Genomic DNA, 19,945 nt, shown 5'->3' on the forward strand with positions numbered 1-19,945 from the left:
CGCAGGGGAGGCTCCGGAACACAGGGCCCGGCACATGGCTACAGTACGCACCGGTCCCGGACGGCGGCGGGCGTGCCGCGGCTCCGTTCGCGCAAGTCCGACTCGCAGGGGAGGCTCCGGAACACAGGGCCCGGCACATGGCTACAGTACGCACCAGTCCCGGACGGCGGCGGGCGTGCCGCGGCTCCGTTCGCGCAAGTCCGACTCGCAGGGGAGGCTCCGGAACACAGGGCCCGGCACATGGCTACAGTACGCACCAGTCCCGGACGGCGGCGGGCGTGCCGCGGCTCCGTTCGCGCAAGTCCGACTCGCAGGGGAGGCTCCGGAACACAGGGCCCGGCACATGGCTACAGTACGCACCGGTCCCGGACGGCGGCGGGCTGTGGTGGCGGCGACGGCGCGAGTCGCGCCACGCGTGCCGCGGCTCCGTTCGCGCAAGTCCGACTCGCAGGGGAGGCTCCGGAACACAGGGCCCGGCACATGGCTACAGTACGCACCAGTCCGGACGGCGGCGGGCGTGCCGCGGCTCCGTTCGCGCAAGTCCGACTCGCAGGGGAGGCTCCGGAACACAGGGCCCGGCACATGGCTACAGTACGCACCGGTCCCGGACGGCGGCGGGCGTGCCGCGGCTCCGTTCGCGCAAGTCCGACTCGCAGGGGAGGCTCCGGAACACAGGGCCCGGCACATGGCTACAGTACGCACCAGTCCCGGACGGCGGCGGGCGTGCCGCGGCTCCGTTCGCGCAAGTCCGACTCGCAGGGGAGGCTCCGGAACACAGGGCCCGGCACATGGCTACAGTACGCACCAGTCCCGGACGGCGGCGGGCGTGCCGCGGCTCCGTTCGCGCAAGTCCGACTCGCAGGGGAGGCTCCGGAACACAGGGCCCGGCACATGGCTACAGTACGCACCAGTCCCGGACGGCGGCGGGCGTGCCGCGGCTCCGTTCGCGCAAGTCCGACTCGCAGGGGAGGCTCCGGAACACAGGGCCCGGCACATGGCTACAGTACGCACCAGTCCCGGACGGCGGCGGGCGTGCCGCGGCTCCGTTCGCGCAAGTCCGACTCGCAGGGGAGGCTCCGGAACACAGGGCCCGGCACATGGCTACAGTACGCACCAGTCCCGGACGGCGGCGGGCGTGCCGCGGCTCCGTTCGCGCAAGTCCGACTCGCAGGGGAGGCTCCGGAACACAGGGCCCGGCACATGGCTACAGTACGCACCGGTCCCGGACGGCGGCGGGCTGTGGTGGCGGCGACGGCGCGAGTCGCGCCACGCGTGCCGCGGCTCCGAGTCGCGCGAGTCCGACGACCAGGGCGAGGCGCCAGCGCCGAGAACAGCCCAACGACCGGAGCGGCCGGCGCCGCGCGACACGCATTTTTCTGCGAAAATAGACCTTAAATTATTACTACTACGGTGACGCAACGACCCAAAGTGAGTCCTGGCCTCCGACACCAGATCACGCCATGCCTCTCGGTTTAGCGATAGCTCTCGCCAGTCGCCATGGCCGAGGTTGAGCAGGTCTTGAGCAACTCCCTCGTTCCAGCGGTACCTAGGGCGTCCAACCGGGCGTCTCCCATTTGGTCGTCCCGAGTACGCTTTCTTCACGGCACGAACCTCTCCCATTCTCTCTAAGTGTCCGAGCCACTGAAGCCTAGGCGTTTTGGCCTCTCCAATAATGAAGAGCGGAAGATGAGAGGTGGAGAGTCAGGAAGAACAGGGAGATAGAAGACCTGGTATCCGAACCCAACATTATTGGAGAGACCTTAAATTAAGTCATCTAAAATCAAAATTGTTTGCCATATAGAGCGTGTGTTTTAATTTACTGTCTCAAACCACAAAGCAATATAGGAGGGTGGGGTAATTGGCCGTCATAGTTTATGACCAATAAGGACAAGCGATATATCACCGGATAAGTTATTCTAAGTTGTAAAACTTTTACTATGGCATGTAGTTCCAAATCTTTGTGTGAAAAAAGTTATCTCCACATAAAAGTACATTGCTTTTAATGAAAAGTATATTTTAACTTGAAACGTGATTATTTAGGTTTCTTTTCGATACTAAGTTCCTGTGTCGCAGATTGTGAAGGTTTTGCAATTGTCGATGATTTTGTGTCACGTTATTTTAATTTTTTATGCGTTTTCTTATATCCAGCTCTGCACTTAACACAGCTCATAATTGACGAACCTTATGTTTGAATTTTTTTTTTTTTACTGGTATGTCGATATTTGGTTGTTTTCTTATGTGTATTTATTTATAAAACCGTTGTACAGAACTAAAATGCAATAACAATACCTTATATATTCTTACCTCTAGTATCCGATGACGACCCGCTAGCCACATCGCTAATAGACCCTGTAGACAGCCTCTGCGGGGGCTGCAGATATCTCAAAGGCGCCAACTCTGCTAGCGTTTCCTTCACCTCTTCCTTCTCTTTCACACCCGGGCTCTTCCTCCACGTGCGAGAAGGACAGACTGCTGTTGTCAATACAGCTATTCTTACCTTTAGTATCCGGTGACGACCCGCTAGCCACATCGCTAATAGACCCTGTAGACAGCCTCTGCGGGGGCTGCAGATATCTCAAAGGCGCCAACTCTGCTAGCGTTTCCTTCACCTCTTCCTTCTCTTTCACACCCGGGCTCTTCCTCCACGTGCGAGAAGGACAGACTGCTGTTGTCAATACAGCTATTCTTACCTTTAGTATCCGGTGACGACCCGCTAGCCACATCGCTAATAGACCCTGTAGACAGCCTCTGCGGCGGCTGCAGATCCCTCACGGGCGCCAACTCTACCGGCTTTTCCTTCACCTCTTCCTTCTCTTTCACCACCGGACTCTTCCTGAACGCTTCCTCCACGTGTGAGAAGGACAGACTGCTGTTGTCAATACAGTCAAAGAAGTCACTGTTATCGAACCCATCTGATTTCTCATCGGATCGTTTTCGCTCTTTAGGCGCTTCGGGTGGTAATGACTCAAATTCGTCTTGTGGCTCTGTTATAGTTATTTCACGTAACGCCGCATATCTATCGTTATTACCTTCAATTTTAATTTCTGTGTTATTTTCTCTAGGCGACACAGATCTTCTAGACTGTTCTAATTGCAAATTCTTCATAACGGATTTTATGTCTTCGATTTTGGCATCAATTTGCGTCGGTTTCGGACTGACGGATTTTCTGAACATGTTGAAAGAGTCTAACGTTAGTTCGTCTAAAGTTTTTAGGGGACTACGATCGTTTTCCTTTACTTCGTCTTGATTGGCTATCATTATATCGTTTATTGCGGATAATTCTTCTTTTTCGTCTGAATCTTGTTTAAGTTCTTCGGCGTTTTTATCATCAATAGGATCTAATACGGATTTAGCTTGCATTTCTTGTTCTTGTATTTCCCTAAACGCGGCATATCGGTCGTAGCTAGGGTTCGCTTTCATGTCGAAATCTTCGAAGTTCGCGACGAATTCGCCCATTTCTGTCGGAGCGAAGTCGTCTTCGAACTGCGGCTTGAAGTCGGACGATATGGACGTAACTGATGAGGCCGTTGGAGGGGGTTTGTCGGATATTGTGGACGACATCGCTATGGAAAGTGGAGGTCTGTCTTTTTCTTTATCTGATTGTGAAGGTTCTATGTGGATATGCTGTAAAGAAAATCAATTTTGAAAGACAGTCATACAACTAACGAGTGTTTAATCAAATCTCACTAGTTGTTTTAACCACACGGTGTTCTAATGTAGAAAAACACTCTTGGTTAATGCCAATGCCAAAGGTAAATAATTTAGAGTGAAAAATTGGTCAGCCTTCCAAGTATCAAAAAGTTCTACTTATGGAAACCATCTATAAGTTGATATATTTTTCCATGTCTGCCAAAGAATTTTCCGTAAATGCAGTAGGTATAGTTTTTTCAAACAGCAAGGGTACGTTGATAGATGTCATTTCTATTCAATTTATAACCTAAAATCGCCAAATCTCGCAAAATTGTATTGAGATGACATCTATCAGCGTGTTGTATGTTTGAAAAATACTATAATGTAAGGTCAAGATACCGCTCTATCATTGTCGGCAGCAAGGTAGGACCGGAGGTAATCCGTGAGTTGAGGTAGCGTCATGGACGACAGCGTCGCCGCAGGAACTCTTAACCTGAAAACATAGTGTTTATAAGAAAAACTAAAAAAATGAACATACAAGATGTATTCGCCTACAATATTTCAACGCCAAAAGTTGAGTCAAATACCTCGTTAAAGTCGTAGGAAAAGCGTAAAGTACCTGTGAGCTAACTCCTCCATACTGCAAGTGAGCAGCTGACTGAGAGTGATGTCGAACCTTCGTGCGGCGGGCAGGGGGGGTGGTGCGGGCGATAGGTACTCGTCCTCACTACTAGTTGTGGCTGCTGATGATAGACGTGGCTTCATGCTGCGGTCCGCCTGCGAACATATATTGATTAAGGATTCTATAGCTCTACAGCTCTAGCTAGTATCTCTTATCAAATCGTAGCCAATTCAGCGAGCCAAAAGTTCTAACATTTCATACAATCCGGCCCGCGAAGGCCTGGCTATGCTATGGCCTTCCTAGGTTTGAAGACCCCATACCACTTACCAGAGGTGCCCTCTTCCTAGCCGGCCTCGGCAGCGGCGGGCCCCCTGCTCGATCTGAGGGGGCCGCGGCGGGAGCGGGTTACTGTCCTCACTCAACTACCTTTAGAGAGAAAAGTGATACTTATCAGAGGGTCTCTCTTTCTAGCCGGCCGTGGCAGCGCCGAGTCCTCATCGATCAAATAGCGAGGCGGCAGCGGGTTACTATGAGCTGAACTACCTTTAGAGAGAGAAAAGTGATACTTACCAGAGGCTCCCTCTTTCTAGCCGGCCGTGGTAGCGGTGGGCCCTCCTCCTCGATCTGAGGGGGCCGAGGTGGGCGGCGGGTTACTGTGAGCTCGCCAACTTTCTTTGGAGGTAGGGGCGGTGGGGGTGAAGCGCTTTCGGCGTTTAGTTTGGAACTGGGTTGTGGACGTTGCCGGATTGTGCTTGTGTCTGTGTTCTGGAAAATTAGAAAGTGTGTAGATTACACGTTCAAAAGTGGATAATCTGTGCCTCTATAATTTTTATATCCACTTTCGCTTGTATTTACAGTTTTAGCACCGTTACGACATTTTAATTATGTTTCTATTTTTGGTACTGAAATAAATTTTGCTAGACCGAAAATAAAGTTATAAAATGTGCACTCATGAAACATACATGAGTGCACATGTGGGTCGATAGGGCGTTTCAACCGCCTTTTATAAATAAACGGACGTTTTGATGGCCTTTTCGTTTTGTTAGAGTAATTGTAAAACTACATAAGTGTCGTAGATTACTCGTAGACGTATTTGTTGATGGTCTCGCCGGAAGATCAGCGCTGACCTTAGGGTTAACGTTATGATGAGGCGGGACCACTTCAAGTTTTAAATATATATATTTTTGTAATCCTGTACGTTTGTATGAAATGTAGTTTGCCATGAATAAATGAAATTATTCTTGTTTCTTGAAATGGTAGCAGTACCCCTTCTACAAATACGTCTACGAGTAATTCGGAACGAATGTTTAATACTGCCCATGTATTACTTAACTGTACCTGTCTTTGTAGCCTAGGAGACTTAGGAATGGGCTCAGGTGGCAACGTGACCTGCAGCGGCCCATTGAACACATTCTTCCCCTCCGTCTGCGACTGCGTTTCCGGTCGCGACTGCGTTTCTGGCCGCGACTGCGATTCCGGCCGCAACTGCGTTTCCGGCCGCGACTGCGATAGCACTTTCGTCTGCTGCGATTGCGACTCCGCTCTATCAAGCTTCCGACCGTACTCCTCCCGCATCGTCATCGAATTCTTAATTCGTCTCTGTTTCGGAAACTCCTGCATACTCGTAAAAGGATCCTCCTTAAATGACTCCGAAAAAGGATCAGTGCTGTCAAACGGATCTGTCTCCTCGAACGGATCGATCTGCGCGAAAAAATTCCCGGCGGAATACAATGGCCGTCCGATAGAAACCGTGCCACCAGAGTGCCGCGTTAATGACGTCATAGTCGTTTGACCGTACTCTTTTTCTGTCATTTCTGTTAGGAGAGATTGAGTGGTCGGGACGAGATCTTTGAGCACTTTCTTTGGCGGATTTTTGAGCTCCTGAAAGAAGAGTTTTTTGTCAACGTAAGGTTTACTCCGGCCCGTGCCGAGGGGGTCTAGTTCGGTGAATACGTCGTAACCGAGCGCCGTCGATGTCCGGACCTGTAACACAGGTTTGGGGTCATTCGGCCCGTTTCTGAATATTAGGCTAATAGTACTAGCACAGGTCTGTGTCATTATTGTAGATATGTCTGTTTCTATGTCCCAAACCCTAAATAGACATTTAGTGTTGTTTTTGGAATATCTTGAAGTTTTATGACAGATGAAAGCCACAAAGAATAATTCGTTTTACAGCGTATTTTGTTAAATGGGACTAAAGGAGATTCTATTTATTCCAATTATTCAATAAAACTAACAACAAATTTAAAATTATAATAGTGCCATCTAGTGAGTTAAAACTTAGAACCTTTTTAGCTATACCAATAACAGTAATAACAAATAATTTACAAAAAACCTTAAGATAAGATAAGATAAGATAAGATATCTTTATTTCATTATAAAATACATTATAAATTTGCCTTCAATCAAACCTAAAACGCATAACTATAATGATCGTCAGAGATTATGTTCATAGGAATACAATTTTGTATTATTATTATTATAGTACAATTAGTACAATATATAGTATAGTATTATTAGTACAATATTACAATTTTTATTAAGATTTACTCATTTATTTGGGAGCTATGATAAACAACCACAAAGATACACAGATACACATGTCTCTTTGCGCCGGGGGTTAAAAATTACACACATTGAACTATATTTATTATAAAAATAGTGACGGGTGCCATTTGTTACCGGGTGGCCATTTTTTTTATTTCATTTTATTATGATTTAGGAGGCAAACGAGCAGACGGATCACCTGATGGTAACCGATTACCGCCGTCCATGGACACCCGCAACACCAGAGGGGTTGTAAGTACGTTGCCGGCATTTAAGATGGGAGTACGCTCTTTTCTTGAAGAATTTGAAGGTCGTATCGGTCCGGAAATACCGCAGGTGACAGTTCATTCCACAGTTAATAAATTATAAAGTTATGGCGTTAGCCGCGTAAGCCATAGATAAGCCAGTGTCGGCTACTAGAGGGCTTTATGATATTTTCTTTACTTTAATCATGATTTTTATTTCAGTGTACGAATTAATATGTCAATTTAGTATTTCGGATATAGAACCAGCATATTCACGACACTACACTAACAATATTAGTCTAATATCTTTGGGCGGAGAAGCGACAGAGACGGCGGTGCTGGGTACTAATCGGTGGACTCGCTTTGTGGAGTATTGGGAAGGTCGCTGTAAGCGCACATACACAGACAACACTCATTAGGGACATGCATCGTGTGGGGCTCGGTTTATTGGGACCAATTCGAACGGTATTAGACTAAAATTGTTAGTGATATGACAGTTAGTAGAATAATATTTTTTTATTATTAGTCTAATAACGTTCGAGAGATGGGTCCCAGCGCTGGTACTAAATACGCTTGTATTGGAAATTAGGTTTTACTTTGAACTAGTTAGAGATAAGTAACTAATAGGACGACAAATACCATATATACGGGGACATATTTTTTAGATAATAAGTAAGAAACGTTTTACTTTAAAAGTGTAAGTTACCAGGGAAAGATGTTTGTTACCATTTTACTCAGCATTCACTGCTGACTTATTTGACCTACGCACCTACCTACCTACCTATTCAATGCAACCTAGTTGAAACGTCAGAAAAAAGGTAAAATAACGAAATTTTATCGCGTTAGACCCGGTAATGACATTAATTCCTCCTCCTTCCTATATGACATTTATTTCAGTTGATAGTTTAAATAGTAGTGTGTCTACTTGAAAAACCACAAATTAAAATATTTTCATTGAAAATAATTTAATTTGTTCTTAGAGGACATTAATTATGTAGACTTATTTGAATCGACAAATAATTTTGTAACTTATTTACTGTGCCAGTTGCACCACCCGCACTTGACAGACTGATCAACGTCACCCGGCGGCGCGCCGCGTCGGTTTACTATGAAACTTTCCGTACAATAAAATTTAGCGAACTCTTTAACGGTGACAAACAGTTTGGTGCAACCGACCCTAAGTATGTCAATGCATAATATGTAAGTATGCATTGACTCATGGTCGTCAATATCTGAGCAAGACCTTTTTGTCAAAGCGTTAGAGCGTATGTTCAGATATTTTGATGGCGATTGTAGATTAATTGTTAAATGGTAAATGATTGATGTAGAAAAAAAAAGCAATATTATACGAAATATGAGATGTCTTTGTTATTATGTTTAATATACAGTTTCACGTGGTTTTCATGTGGAAATTAATGCATTAAGAACTTCAAAACCGTACGATAAAACACTTTCAAACTTACTCGTAGTTTCTGACTATAATTAGGAAATCTAAAACATTGCACACACACTTCACCAATTCCAAATACTTAAATGACTACAAATGTGTGTATTTTATTTATATTTGAGATATATTTTTTTTGCGATATATTGATTATATTTTAATAGCCTCCTAACGCCCAAGGTCCTACCTATAGTACCTCTTCAGTTCGATGAAATTTAAATCCTATACAATTGGAACAGTCGCTTTTGCTTTGTTTCGTTCAATTTTCCAACAACGCAAAATCAACTCTATTTCCTAATCCACTATAGGTTCAAATTTCAGTGGCAAATTTTGGATTTTTCATTTGTATGGCTGGGCCTTAAGAGGCTAGGCAGATTGCTACGATGGACTGATTACTAGCGATTACGGGACGATAGCTCAAAATACGTTAGTTACATGCATTATTACGAAGCCAAAATATAATATATTAAAATCATTACAAGAATATCACATTATAACAGAACAGATGGTATTGATGTATAAGAGCGTTAAAAGTAAATGGCTGTTTTTTAATGATGTTGCATGCGGCTTTAAATGGAAATTAAAAGTATTTGTATATTTTCTTGTCCGTGATAATGATGATATCTATCCCTGAGGCATGCAGACTAGCGATTATTATCTAATGCAGCCATGGGGGTTATAAACTGGAAATTAATGGACGATTCAAGCAGCTGAAATCTAGAATCAACGAATTTGAACCTTAAATACAGTAGTTACATTCTATATTTCAATGGCCGTGCTAATAGTTTATCAATGCGCGACGCAGTATAGCGCTGCCATTTAAATTTCAAATTTAATTACTTTATATAAGGTTCACATTTCTTTGTCACTCACCGGAGCTTCAGGCTCGACCCGCTGCGGCGCCGGCGGCTCCAACTCAGGTGGCAGATCGAAAGGCAGTTGCGTCTTATTGGGACTGAATACGGTGCGCGGCGCGGAAGCGGTCACTGGCGCGGAAGCGGAAGCGGTAGCGGAGGCGGACGCGAATGTTGAGGAGCGCGATCGCGCCGTGGTACTGACGCCGGGGGGCGGCGGCAAAAGACCTTTCTGCAAATAATAAATATATTTTAATAACAAAACTTCCGTGAGACAATGACATATTAAATATATTAAACCGGGAAAAGGAGGAAGTCCTCCTCGACTTTATAAACGTGAGTGACCCGGTTTAATATATTTAACAAATAATAAATACGCATTTTATGCTGCATTGCGTGAAGATTTGATCGACAAGTATGTGTCTGTATGTCTTCAGGTCTGTTTATAAGTTTTCTCTTTCAACTGAAGCTCTAATCGAGAGAAAATATCAAGCATGTTGAGACTTGAGGCCGTTCCATCGGTTTGCCGCTATCACTGTCACATTTCGCAAGAAAGAACGGGAAAGACCATGCGCGCCAAGTGTCAATTTTGATCGAATTTTGTCGATTTTTATTTATTTTAAAAACGTTGCCTTACAATATCGAAATTCGAAAGTGGTAAAATTACTATTTAAGTTAAGATTGTTTTTTCTTCTTTTTTTGTTTATATCACATAATAAATAACCGAGTAAAGTTGGATTAAAAGTCCTAGTTACTTCGGGAATTAATTGTATCGAGCGAAGTGTCATAATTCGTGTATCGGAAGCATAATCAAGAACTACATATATTTTTTCCACGTCTACGAATATCAACGTCTCTTAGAAAAATATGATCATATAAGGAGATTTCTCGCCTTCTGGCTCAGGGAACCGCCTTAATAATTATATCAACAAACTCATCTACTAACCTGTGACGGCGCTATAAAGGAGTCTCCAAACGGGTCAGTGGACGGTGTCAGGCCCTCAACCTGCGTGAGCCCCCTCCTCAAAGAACACAGCTCTTGCTCCAAATCTACTAATTCTGCGACGCCTCCTTCGGATGTATCTTGATTTTTGGGAGTTGATGTGCTCGTCTCCCCGATCGTTGTGATACTCTAGAAGTAATAAAAGGTATGTTTTTAGGCTAGGCATATTATGGGGAACATGTACCTTAAGTTTAAATCCATACTAATATTACAAATGCGAAAGTGTGTCTGTCTGTCTGTTACCTCTTCACGCTTAAACTGCTGAACCAATTTAGTTGAAATTTGGCATAGAGATAGTTTGACGACGCAAACTGCCATATCATTACGCGCTCATTCTCATCCGTTAGATAACCGTGGTAATTTCCGCGGAAATCGTTCGTGGCCTCGTTTTCGGTCGAAATTATGGCTGCAAGATTTGTCGGTTGTAGCAATGACAAGCTTATCAACGTGATTTATCACAAAACTATATAATTTCTCAAAGGTACAATAATCTTTTTATGAAAGTAAACACAATACAAGAGCGCAGTTGCTTTATTTATTTATTTATTTATTTATTTTATGCAATAGATGCAGCGTAGAACGCATGCGAGTGTTTAGATTAGCTACCGATTTTTTTCTCCCCAGTCGTTTTATTCCCATTCAAGTTTTTCCACTTTCTGTTTTTTTAACCATTCTTTTATTTTTTCAGTAGTTAATTTAATCACACGCGTATATCCCAGTCGTTTTTTCCCCAAAGTGTAATGTTTTCACGATAGTCACACTAAGTCGATAGGTACAGTCAGCAGCAGAAGTTGCTAAGCGGGCGAGGTGTTCAAAAGTACCTTGACACGCTCTTGTTCTCTTAACAATAAAGTCGCGTGAAGATCATTTTGAACACCTCGCCCGCTTAGCAACTTCTGTTGCTGACTATAGGTTGGGTTCGTTAGGTAGCTTCAGATGCCCGAAGGGCAAACCACGGACATGTTCTTGGAAATATTACTTTTTGGGCAAAAAAGCGACTGGGACATACGCGTGTGATTAATTAACTATTAAAAAAATTAAAGAATGGTTAAAAAACACAATGGGGAAAAATGCGAATGGGAATATAACGATTGGGGAAAAAAATTGGGTAATTAATCTATACAGTCCATTAGATTATCTGATTTAAAAATATCATTTTTCCTACATTCCGTTGATCGCATGCGTTCAACGCTGCGTTGATCGCATAAAACAACCGCGTGCAGTCAACCCGTAATAGAGAAACTGTTTTTGCGTAAAGATGCGTAAAGTGACTCAGCTACTAAAATTAGCTTATTTGCAACTAAACATGCGTAAGCGTCGTGTAAATAGATATAAAGTTTATAAACCTAGAACACATAGCAGCATAGTCCGGACAAATGATATCGCAACAAATATCGCGTGACTTTGGTACCTATATTCATGTAGTTTCATTCATAAGATTTTTTTTTCTACTTCTCGCAGAAGTCTCTTCGAAATTTAAGATCATTAAAGTTAGATATTATAAAAATAAAACTTTCCAATACCGATTAAGTGAAGGGAAAGTATTAAGTGTAAGAAAAATTGTAACAAAAATAATAATAAAATACCACTTTTGTCTTCCTACAAGGGAACTGGAACGAAAGCAACCTCTTCCTCGACATTAAAACAATTAAACCAAACAACTACAACACAATAAATACAAAAAAAAACCTTTTTTATCTTTCAATGTCAGCTGTTTTCTGGCTACTGATCAAAGAATACAGAGTGGAATGTATCGTATGGTATCCCGTTTGCGTATTGACAGAGACAATAATGCAGTGTTTAAAACATAAGCCGGATATTGTGGATGTCGTCGATAGACATCCTTTTTAGGGTTCTATCGACTTGTAGTAATTTAATTTACCCAAAGCAGACTCCGGGCTTTTTGCATCTGGGAAAGCGCTATGATGAAATAAGGCGGATCGGCAAACGAAAACATGAACAGAAGAATGGTTTTGAAAGACCTATAATCTTGAAAAACCCCTTTCTTTTTTATACACCAATGAGGCTATCTACCAGACGAATCGCCTGATAGTAAGCAAATACCGTTGCCCATGGACACCTGCAACACGTATTACTAGTGCGTGTGGGTTACTAGTGCGTTGCCGACATTTAAGTACGCTCTTTTCTTAAAAGGTTGAGGATCGTATCGGTCGCCGGGAAGATCCGAAGTACATATTTAATCCGTTTAGTACTTTGTCTTATGAAATCTATCTTAAATATCTTAATTCAATGTCTAAGACTCCAAAATCCCTGTACAATTTATATGTATTCATAAACAAAGCCTTTCATACGACTTTTTAGCACAATGCTTACTTTATATTTCGTGCCCTCGACCGTAACCTACGTTATGGAAACGATCGCCAAATATAACAAACCGCGTCAAGGGAATGCCTTTTTGTACGCAACCTGACTGCCCTTTCATAATGACTGCATACGTTATAACATGACGATGATATACCCTTGGCAATACCCGACCTTATTATTTGCACATAAAGTGTAATTTGCAATGATGTTAATATAACCGAGTCTTAATCTGAATTGTGAGTTGAATGTACAGCAAGCAGGTTTGAAGTGGGAAAGAATTTGTATAGAATTACGATGTACTGGTTTTTGCGTTCTGAGATGCTTTAATTAGAGATGCAACGGATAGTTGTTTGGCCGGATACCGGATACCAGATGTTCGGCCTAACCATCGGCCGAAAATTTTCGGCCAGCGGAACTATACGCGGGATAAGTTCGCCTTTGTACATCTTATTATTTGTACCATGTAATTTTTAATATGTATATTTGTACAATAAAGAGTTTACTACTACTACTACTACTACTATACCTACATTTCGGTTTTTAAGGGGCGCATTTTCCAGGTTTTGACCTGTTTCGTAGTGAACGTTTGCGCGGACTCATTTCTAGGTTCAAAATGAGTGAGCGTGCGAGTGAGTGGAATGTTTAAATTGTTTTAAAATAATAAACGAGTACGATTATGACCGTGACTGTTTCTTAAATCCAATTTGTTTACTCCGAAATCAAGCAGTTACTATCCGGTATCCGGCCGGATTGTAACGTCACTATCCAGTAATCGGCCGGATATTAGATTAGGGGTTGGATAGGCCGGATACCGGATAGTAACTGAATATCCGGTTCATCTAGGTTTTAATAGCTTCAAGTGTAATTGCGATAATAGTAGTACTGTAATGTAGGTTTTTCTATAATTGAGATTTGAGTCGCTTAACTTTAAATTAGGGTAAATCCATCTGTCAGATTATGCGATTTTGGTATTAAGAAAAGGTATTAAGCGACACAATTTATAAACTGAACAAATCGAGTTACTGTCCACCTACTCATCATGATTCGTTTTTTGTCATAGCGTCTGTCAGATGTACCTGCTTATGTAATCTAATCTTAGGTATAAATTAAAGCCCTATTTTTGTCCAACTGAAAAACATACAATGTTATTACACTATACATATAAGATACCCGGGAAGTAGCATCACCCACAATCACCCAATTTAACCACGAAGAGATGAAGACGCTGGTTCGATTCAAGCAGTTGGCACTGGGCATTGCCCCAGGCAGCCCCAAAAAAGCGATGGTTCGATGTCGTGAAAGCCGATATGAGCGTACACGGGCTCACACGAGAGGACGCCCAGGATCGCGCAAAGTGGAGAAAGGCTAGTAGGAAATCGGACCCTGGCAAAGGCCGGGATAACGGTAGGTAGAAGAAGATAATATGACAATTTCAGTATGTCAATTGCTAATAGTCTGCCTACTTAAAATAATACGAATCAAATTATTTATTAAAAATAATTTCGGTGGTGACATAAGAACACATTAAATAATGGGGTGATCAGTACTATCTGTGACCAGTTCTTTTGCGCCGTCTTGAAGCTCTGCCACGTGCTCCATTTATAAAACTCATGTCTCAAGTATGTATATTAGTAGTGTTTTATACGTAATTACCTTAGATTTAACATCAGTGATGGCGGAAGTGTGCCTCACTAGACTGCTGGTAACCGATTTTCCTTCGAGCTGCTGTTTCGCTAGCTCTATCTCTTTCTTCTTCAGCTCAAACACCACTTGGAACAGGTCCCGCATTGCTATGACTACCTGTAGAAGATAATAGGGATGATGACACGTTGAATTTAACAAAAAATCTAGTAAAATAGATGGCAAATGAGCAATTTATCATAAGAATGTGAATATTAGAATAATATATGGAAATGATAAAAAAATACAGGACTAAGGGTCGGTTGCACCAAACCGTCTGTCACCGTTTTACCGTTCGCTAAATTTTACTGTATGGAAAGTTTCATAGTTCTCTGCTGCTTGACGTTAATCAGTCTGTTAATTGTGGTTTGTGCAACTGGCCCTAAAGTTTCGAAATTTAAGTTTTTTTTACTTTCAAAAAGGTAAAAAGAAATGGTAGAATGGTACCATTAGACTCCTTACATTTTATCGTAACAAAGATTGTATAGCAACTATACATATATAAACGCAATATTTCACCGAGAAAATCCCAATTTACTTGTTTTCCATACTAAGATGGGCTCTCTGTTGGACCGTTACGTCATGTTCACTTAACGTTTTGTTAGAAGCGTTTCGCGAGCGAGGTACGACTGTCGGACTTTGACTACAATTTCAGACTTTTTTATTGCTTTAATGCCATGGGTATGGGACCTTTTCTATTCTAGGGATAGACATTTTCCATTCTATAAAAATTTCTGATGGAATTTCAGATAAACTGGTCCTAATTGCACTTAAATCATAAGATTCATAAGGAAGCTTCTGTGCTGGAAAGCCACATATTGCGACCATGATGACGCGAATAAGAAAATTCATTGTAGTCACACTCATGCCATAAATGTTTCAAAGTCGAACATTAATACTGCACAGACTCCATCATATCAATTCATATCTAAGAAGGAATATGACGTTTAGTATTTCCGTGTATTAATTTCTTTCAAATCAAAAAATTACAATAAGAACGTGTAACCGTCTGCTATTTTGCCACTTATCATATTCGTTATAATTCGCGATAAAGTTTAGAGTTTTTATGTATACTCACCGATGGTTTGTGATAATTCGAATACCTTATGGCAAGGACATACGTTCCACCGATGCTCAATTATGTGTATACGTAGGTGTTTGTATAATGATATACGTAATGCTTCAAACGTAAACAAAGTATGAGACTTACAGACTTACTAACCGAAATGATTGCGTATGACTGTTTCATTAAAATTTCCTTTTGAAATCTCATTACGAGTTTCAATACCTTTAAAATCATTATCATAATCTCATTGCCATTGCCAATATGCCTGTTCCACAAATGTGTGGTTTGGAATTACAGCCGCTGACGGTTACTTTAATTTCAATTGCTCATATCACGTGGGTATTTCTAAATTAAGTGCTTCCTCGTGTGGGATTCCAATACCTTATATGAATATATCATATTCATTCTCATGCACATCATTAATTAAGAATTTATCTCGACGGTATAAGAATTATTTTTGAATAGCCGAGCATTTGTTATTCCTTAAAGTACTGTTAATGTACTTACTTGGTCTTTTTAACCTCGTCTGATCAGATGATATCATAAGCTCACAAAAGGAAACTCTAATTATCATATCCTTTGTTTCTTAATGCAGTCACCAGGAAATCAAAAGATGACATCAATTTGTTTCATTTGTTTTCTAAATAGCTTGCAATATTTTTGTGAATTGGTGCCATCGTGTGCCAGGTGTCTTAATGTTGGACTGTTTCAAATTTTAGCTGCATTACCCAGCCTGTGGCAAGTTACAAAGAACGTATACTTTGCAAATTTTATGCATGAAAATTTGTGGCGGAAACACGAAGATCGATGATCGAAGTTCGTTTAACAAAACTACTAAGTAGATATGTTCTCTTGCAATGTTTTTCCTGCTACCGACAACGGCGTCAACATTGTCTATCATGCCAAACATAGGCTGGCATTAAAAAACAGTGATTCTATAACAACCCCAACCACCACAGTGATTCTATACCAACGGTCACCCTTTTTCCATTATTAAAAATTAAATATAGATATCGATTTGGTAGAGTACGGTAGGAATTCAATAAAATCATAATAAAAACAAATTTTCGTATTTAACCAACAACGCACCAATCCAAACAATCCGCTAACATTAACATAATTTGGTAGGTATTTATACAACGATCGATTTACACATTTACTACGGAAACTTAAAGGCCATCTTAACGCTCCTTGACCTTGCTCACGCCTCCTACGTAATGCCTTTTAGCTAAGTAAAAAAAAGAGTTTCGGCCCTTCGCTGATTCACATCTTCTTTTAAGTGGACATTTCCGTTAATTCAATGACTATAAAGGAAATAACAGTTATACAACAACTGTTATAAAATAACAACAACAAATGAGAATTGTCAGCAAAGCATTTTTAACCGAGTCTATTTAAAATAAAATGTACATTGTTCTGGCACATAACATAATTCATGATGACAGAATCAGCCGGGTGTTCATAAAAAGGTCGTTAATATAAAACGAAGCCATTTTTCAGAGAAAAGTGAAAAAAGGCACTTCAGGGAATCGCAACACATACATTATACACATAGATGAATTTGACTTATTTCCTGCGAGTCTCGATTTTACTATTTACAAACAGTAGAAACTGCAACTTATAATGGGTAACCTGCTCAATCTCTAGATCAGGGGCCCGTTTCACAAAAGCGTGTAGCTTGTAATACAAGTGGAAGTCCCTTTCTAACAGAAGCTGTCAAAAAGTGACATCCGCTTGTATTACAAGTTACAAGCTTTTGAGAGACGGGCCCCAGGTCTTCGATAAGCCTAGTTATGGCTTACTTATTACCTACATTCTGCACAAGTATGGGGAATGTTACCGAACGAGAAATTTCCCCATACAAAATTGGGAATGTTACCGGGAACGGCACAACTCTAGTTATAGGCGCCCAGACGACTATAGGTCTCCAATTCCATCTTATTTAGAATCTTTATTTTGACAAATCAAAATTGCATTTATCTTGGCAAGTTTTGACGTGTAGCCGCCCGGCTAGAGGTTGTTGTATTCGATAATTAGGTAGCCGGCGCACACCCTCCCGATTCCTCAGCTCTGAGATGCACAGAGCTACATACTTACATAGTATTATGACCATGTTACTTTTAGTGATATGATGTAAGCTATATAGTGATACCTGCAAACTTCTATGCAGAGGCCATCACTCGTGCCTACTGCTGCCTGTATGTAGTGAGACAAAACAACAAAGAAAGATAAACCACTTACTTGACTAGCAGCTTTATCAGTCTTAATGCCGAAGAATCGGTGGCCGGTATCAGGAGCGCCGAATATGTAGCCGAACGCGCGCGAGTCCGTCATGTCCTGGGCGATGAAGGAGATCTTGTGAACGGGATGGTGGTATAGCGAGTCCTGGGGAAACAATAGGAAGTTATCATTACATTGAATTGAAAACCATAAGGGCGGTCATTTAGATGGTACGAGAGCTAGCATGCCCATAGAGGCAAAGAGAATTGAGTGTATAGAGGCTTATTGTTATAGTACCCAAATTTTGTAGTCACAGTAAATTTACTGCCAGCATTCGACACAGGATTAAAGGTTTTAAAACGTCATATGACTTTGACCCGTGTTCTTTCACTGATATGTGTTAAAATTGTTAAATATCAAACGGTGTCGCTATACACGAGTATAGGCCAAAGGTATGGCGACATCTATTGGAGCATACATTTTTCTTGATTTTTTGAGGTACCTCATACCTATCGGGACATTTAGATAGTAGGTTAGAAGTGTTAGAACAACTAGAACGCGACACTGGCCCTAACTTACCTACACAAGCTACTGTACCTAATATATGACGTTTTCAACCAAAAGGTACCACATTGTCGCTAGTCGATAACGTTTATTACAAATAGCTATATGGAAATAGCGCCTTATTGACAGCCGACAACAAGTACCCTTTTGGTTGAGAATGGCACATATTATATAGTTTAGTGGCGTGGTCCTTATTGTAATTAACGAACAAACATTACGAATCATTCGTTTATCTCGGTCCGGTCAGTTCAATGGTCGAATTCATATTTAGTCACCGCATGTCCAAACATCAAGTTGCAATGCAATTTTGTACTTTGTCGTAATTAACATAATTGATGAAGACTTTAATTATACTGGCGGTTAAAAGGTTAATAAACTCGTATATGTTCTTTCTATTATTGAACATGTACAGCGGCAAATAATCTATCATGTTTTTATTGTTCCGTGAAAAACTTTTTTCAGATATATTTGCGTATATTTATAATTTCTCATAAACGGCTCCAGCAATTTGGATGAAATTTACAATATAGGGGCGTATGAAAACGACAATTCGATTAAGGTAGGGTTTATTTTAAAAATAATTAGTTTTCCCGAGTTTCCGCGGTAGCCCGGAGGGTACTAAATTGTGAAATAATGATGCGATTTAATTTTTAAACCAGAGGCTAAGGAGGCAGAAAAACCGATCCATCTGGGTTTCATTGTTGGTAAGATTTGCTTTTGAGTTCGGTTTTTACATAATAAATACAATATTTATAAGTTTTATAACATACATACATAGGGTGTATGAAGTCCCCAATCCGCATTGTGCTAACGTGGTTGCCCACGTTGCCACGTGCAGTGTATTGTTAGTATATACATATATGTATATATTGTATGATCGTGATGATAATACAATTATTGTTTACATGATAGAATATCAACTTAACACTAAGGTAGGATAATATAAGGCACTATGTTATAATTTTGTTTTAAAATTTTCAATTACTAAAACGGGATCCTGCAGAAAACCGGTACCCGCAAAAAACGGGATGTTCAGTGGGAAAGAGCCCTTAGAATGGGTTTCAAGAGCCAAAATAAGCAGTTTTTCACATCGTCCACAACAGCAATCCATTTGAATCGCTTAAGTATTATATTATAAGAAAATAACAAGTAACTCACGCCAGTCTTGTCATCCCGCAGCCTCAGGCCATCAATGGCGACGTGCACCTGTATCCGCTGCTTGTGCTCGCCCGCCGCCCGGATCGCCATCTTCAGGTCCGCCAGCGCCTCCTGGCACATCCTGTCCCCCCGCGCCTCCGGCACTTCCAACACTCCGATCAGCTTCGCCCGGAACGACACCCCCTCGCCCAGGAAACGGCCGGGCTCGTTCTTGTCTGTACAACGCGTTTTCCATTTTTGAAATCCGTACCCGTTCCTCAAATTGTCTAAAGCGAGCGCCATTTGTTTTAACAGTTCATTCACTTGTCTTTAATGCCGATGCAAGCTAGGTTTATAAAGCAACAATTAACACACAAAAACAACTGAAAATATTAGCTGCAGCTACCTTTTGCGAATAAGTTTTTGAGATCTAGCTTTAGCGACATTGTTTTTTTAAACAAAGCTACGCGAGTGGAGTGCAAAATAAAAGTGAGCCCGTTTGTCCTATTTCTGTCCCTGTTTATCGTGCATCATTCCCGTTGAATTGAATTTCCTGTTTTTAAATTTAGAATCGGGACTCGCCGGGACCTCCCGTTGCACGATACGAC

The 19,945-nt window shown here is 41.7% G+C and overlaps 1 protein-coding gene across 1 annotated transcript in view; it reads right to left on the bottom strand.

The window, feature by feature from the left end:
* The window catches only part of LOC134749341 (protein disabled), a 32,890-nt gene that overhangs the window by 11,568 nt on the left and 1,377 nt on the right, over nucleotides 1-19,945 (bottom strand). The window contains exons 3-13 of the mRNA XM_063684260.1: nucleotides 19,359-19,573; nucleotides 17,658-17,801; nucleotides 14,324-14,470; nucleotides 10,289-10,474; nucleotides 9,362-9,574; nucleotides 5,591-6,235; nucleotides 4,823-5,017; nucleotides 4,250-4,407; nucleotides 4,030-4,123; nucleotides 2,691-3,624; nucleotides 1,218-1,376 (exon numbers count right to left, since the gene is read on the bottom strand). Of these exons, the coding sequence (XP_063540330.1) occupies nucleotides 1,218-1,376; nucleotides 2,691-3,624; nucleotides 4,030-4,123; nucleotides 4,250-4,407; nucleotides 4,823-5,017; nucleotides 5,591-6,235; nucleotides 9,362-9,574; nucleotides 10,289-10,474; nucleotides 14,324-14,470; nucleotides 17,658-17,801; nucleotides 19,359-19,573 (3,090 nt within the window). The remainder of the gene's footprint in view (nucleotides 1-1,217; nucleotides 1,377-2,690; nucleotides 3,625-4,029; nucleotides 4,124-4,249; nucleotides 4,408-4,822; nucleotides 5,018-5,590; nucleotides 6,236-9,361; nucleotides 9,575-10,288; nucleotides 10,475-14,323; nucleotides 14,471-17,657; nucleotides 17,802-19,358; nucleotides 19,574-19,945) is intronic.

This window comes from Cydia strobilella, chromosome 18 (genome assembly GCF_947568885.1).
Source record: "Cydia strobilella chromosome 18, ilCydStro3.1, whole genome shotgun sequence".
NCBI lineage: Eukaryota > Metazoa > Arthropoda > Insecta > Lepidoptera > Tortricidae > Cydia > Cydia strobilella.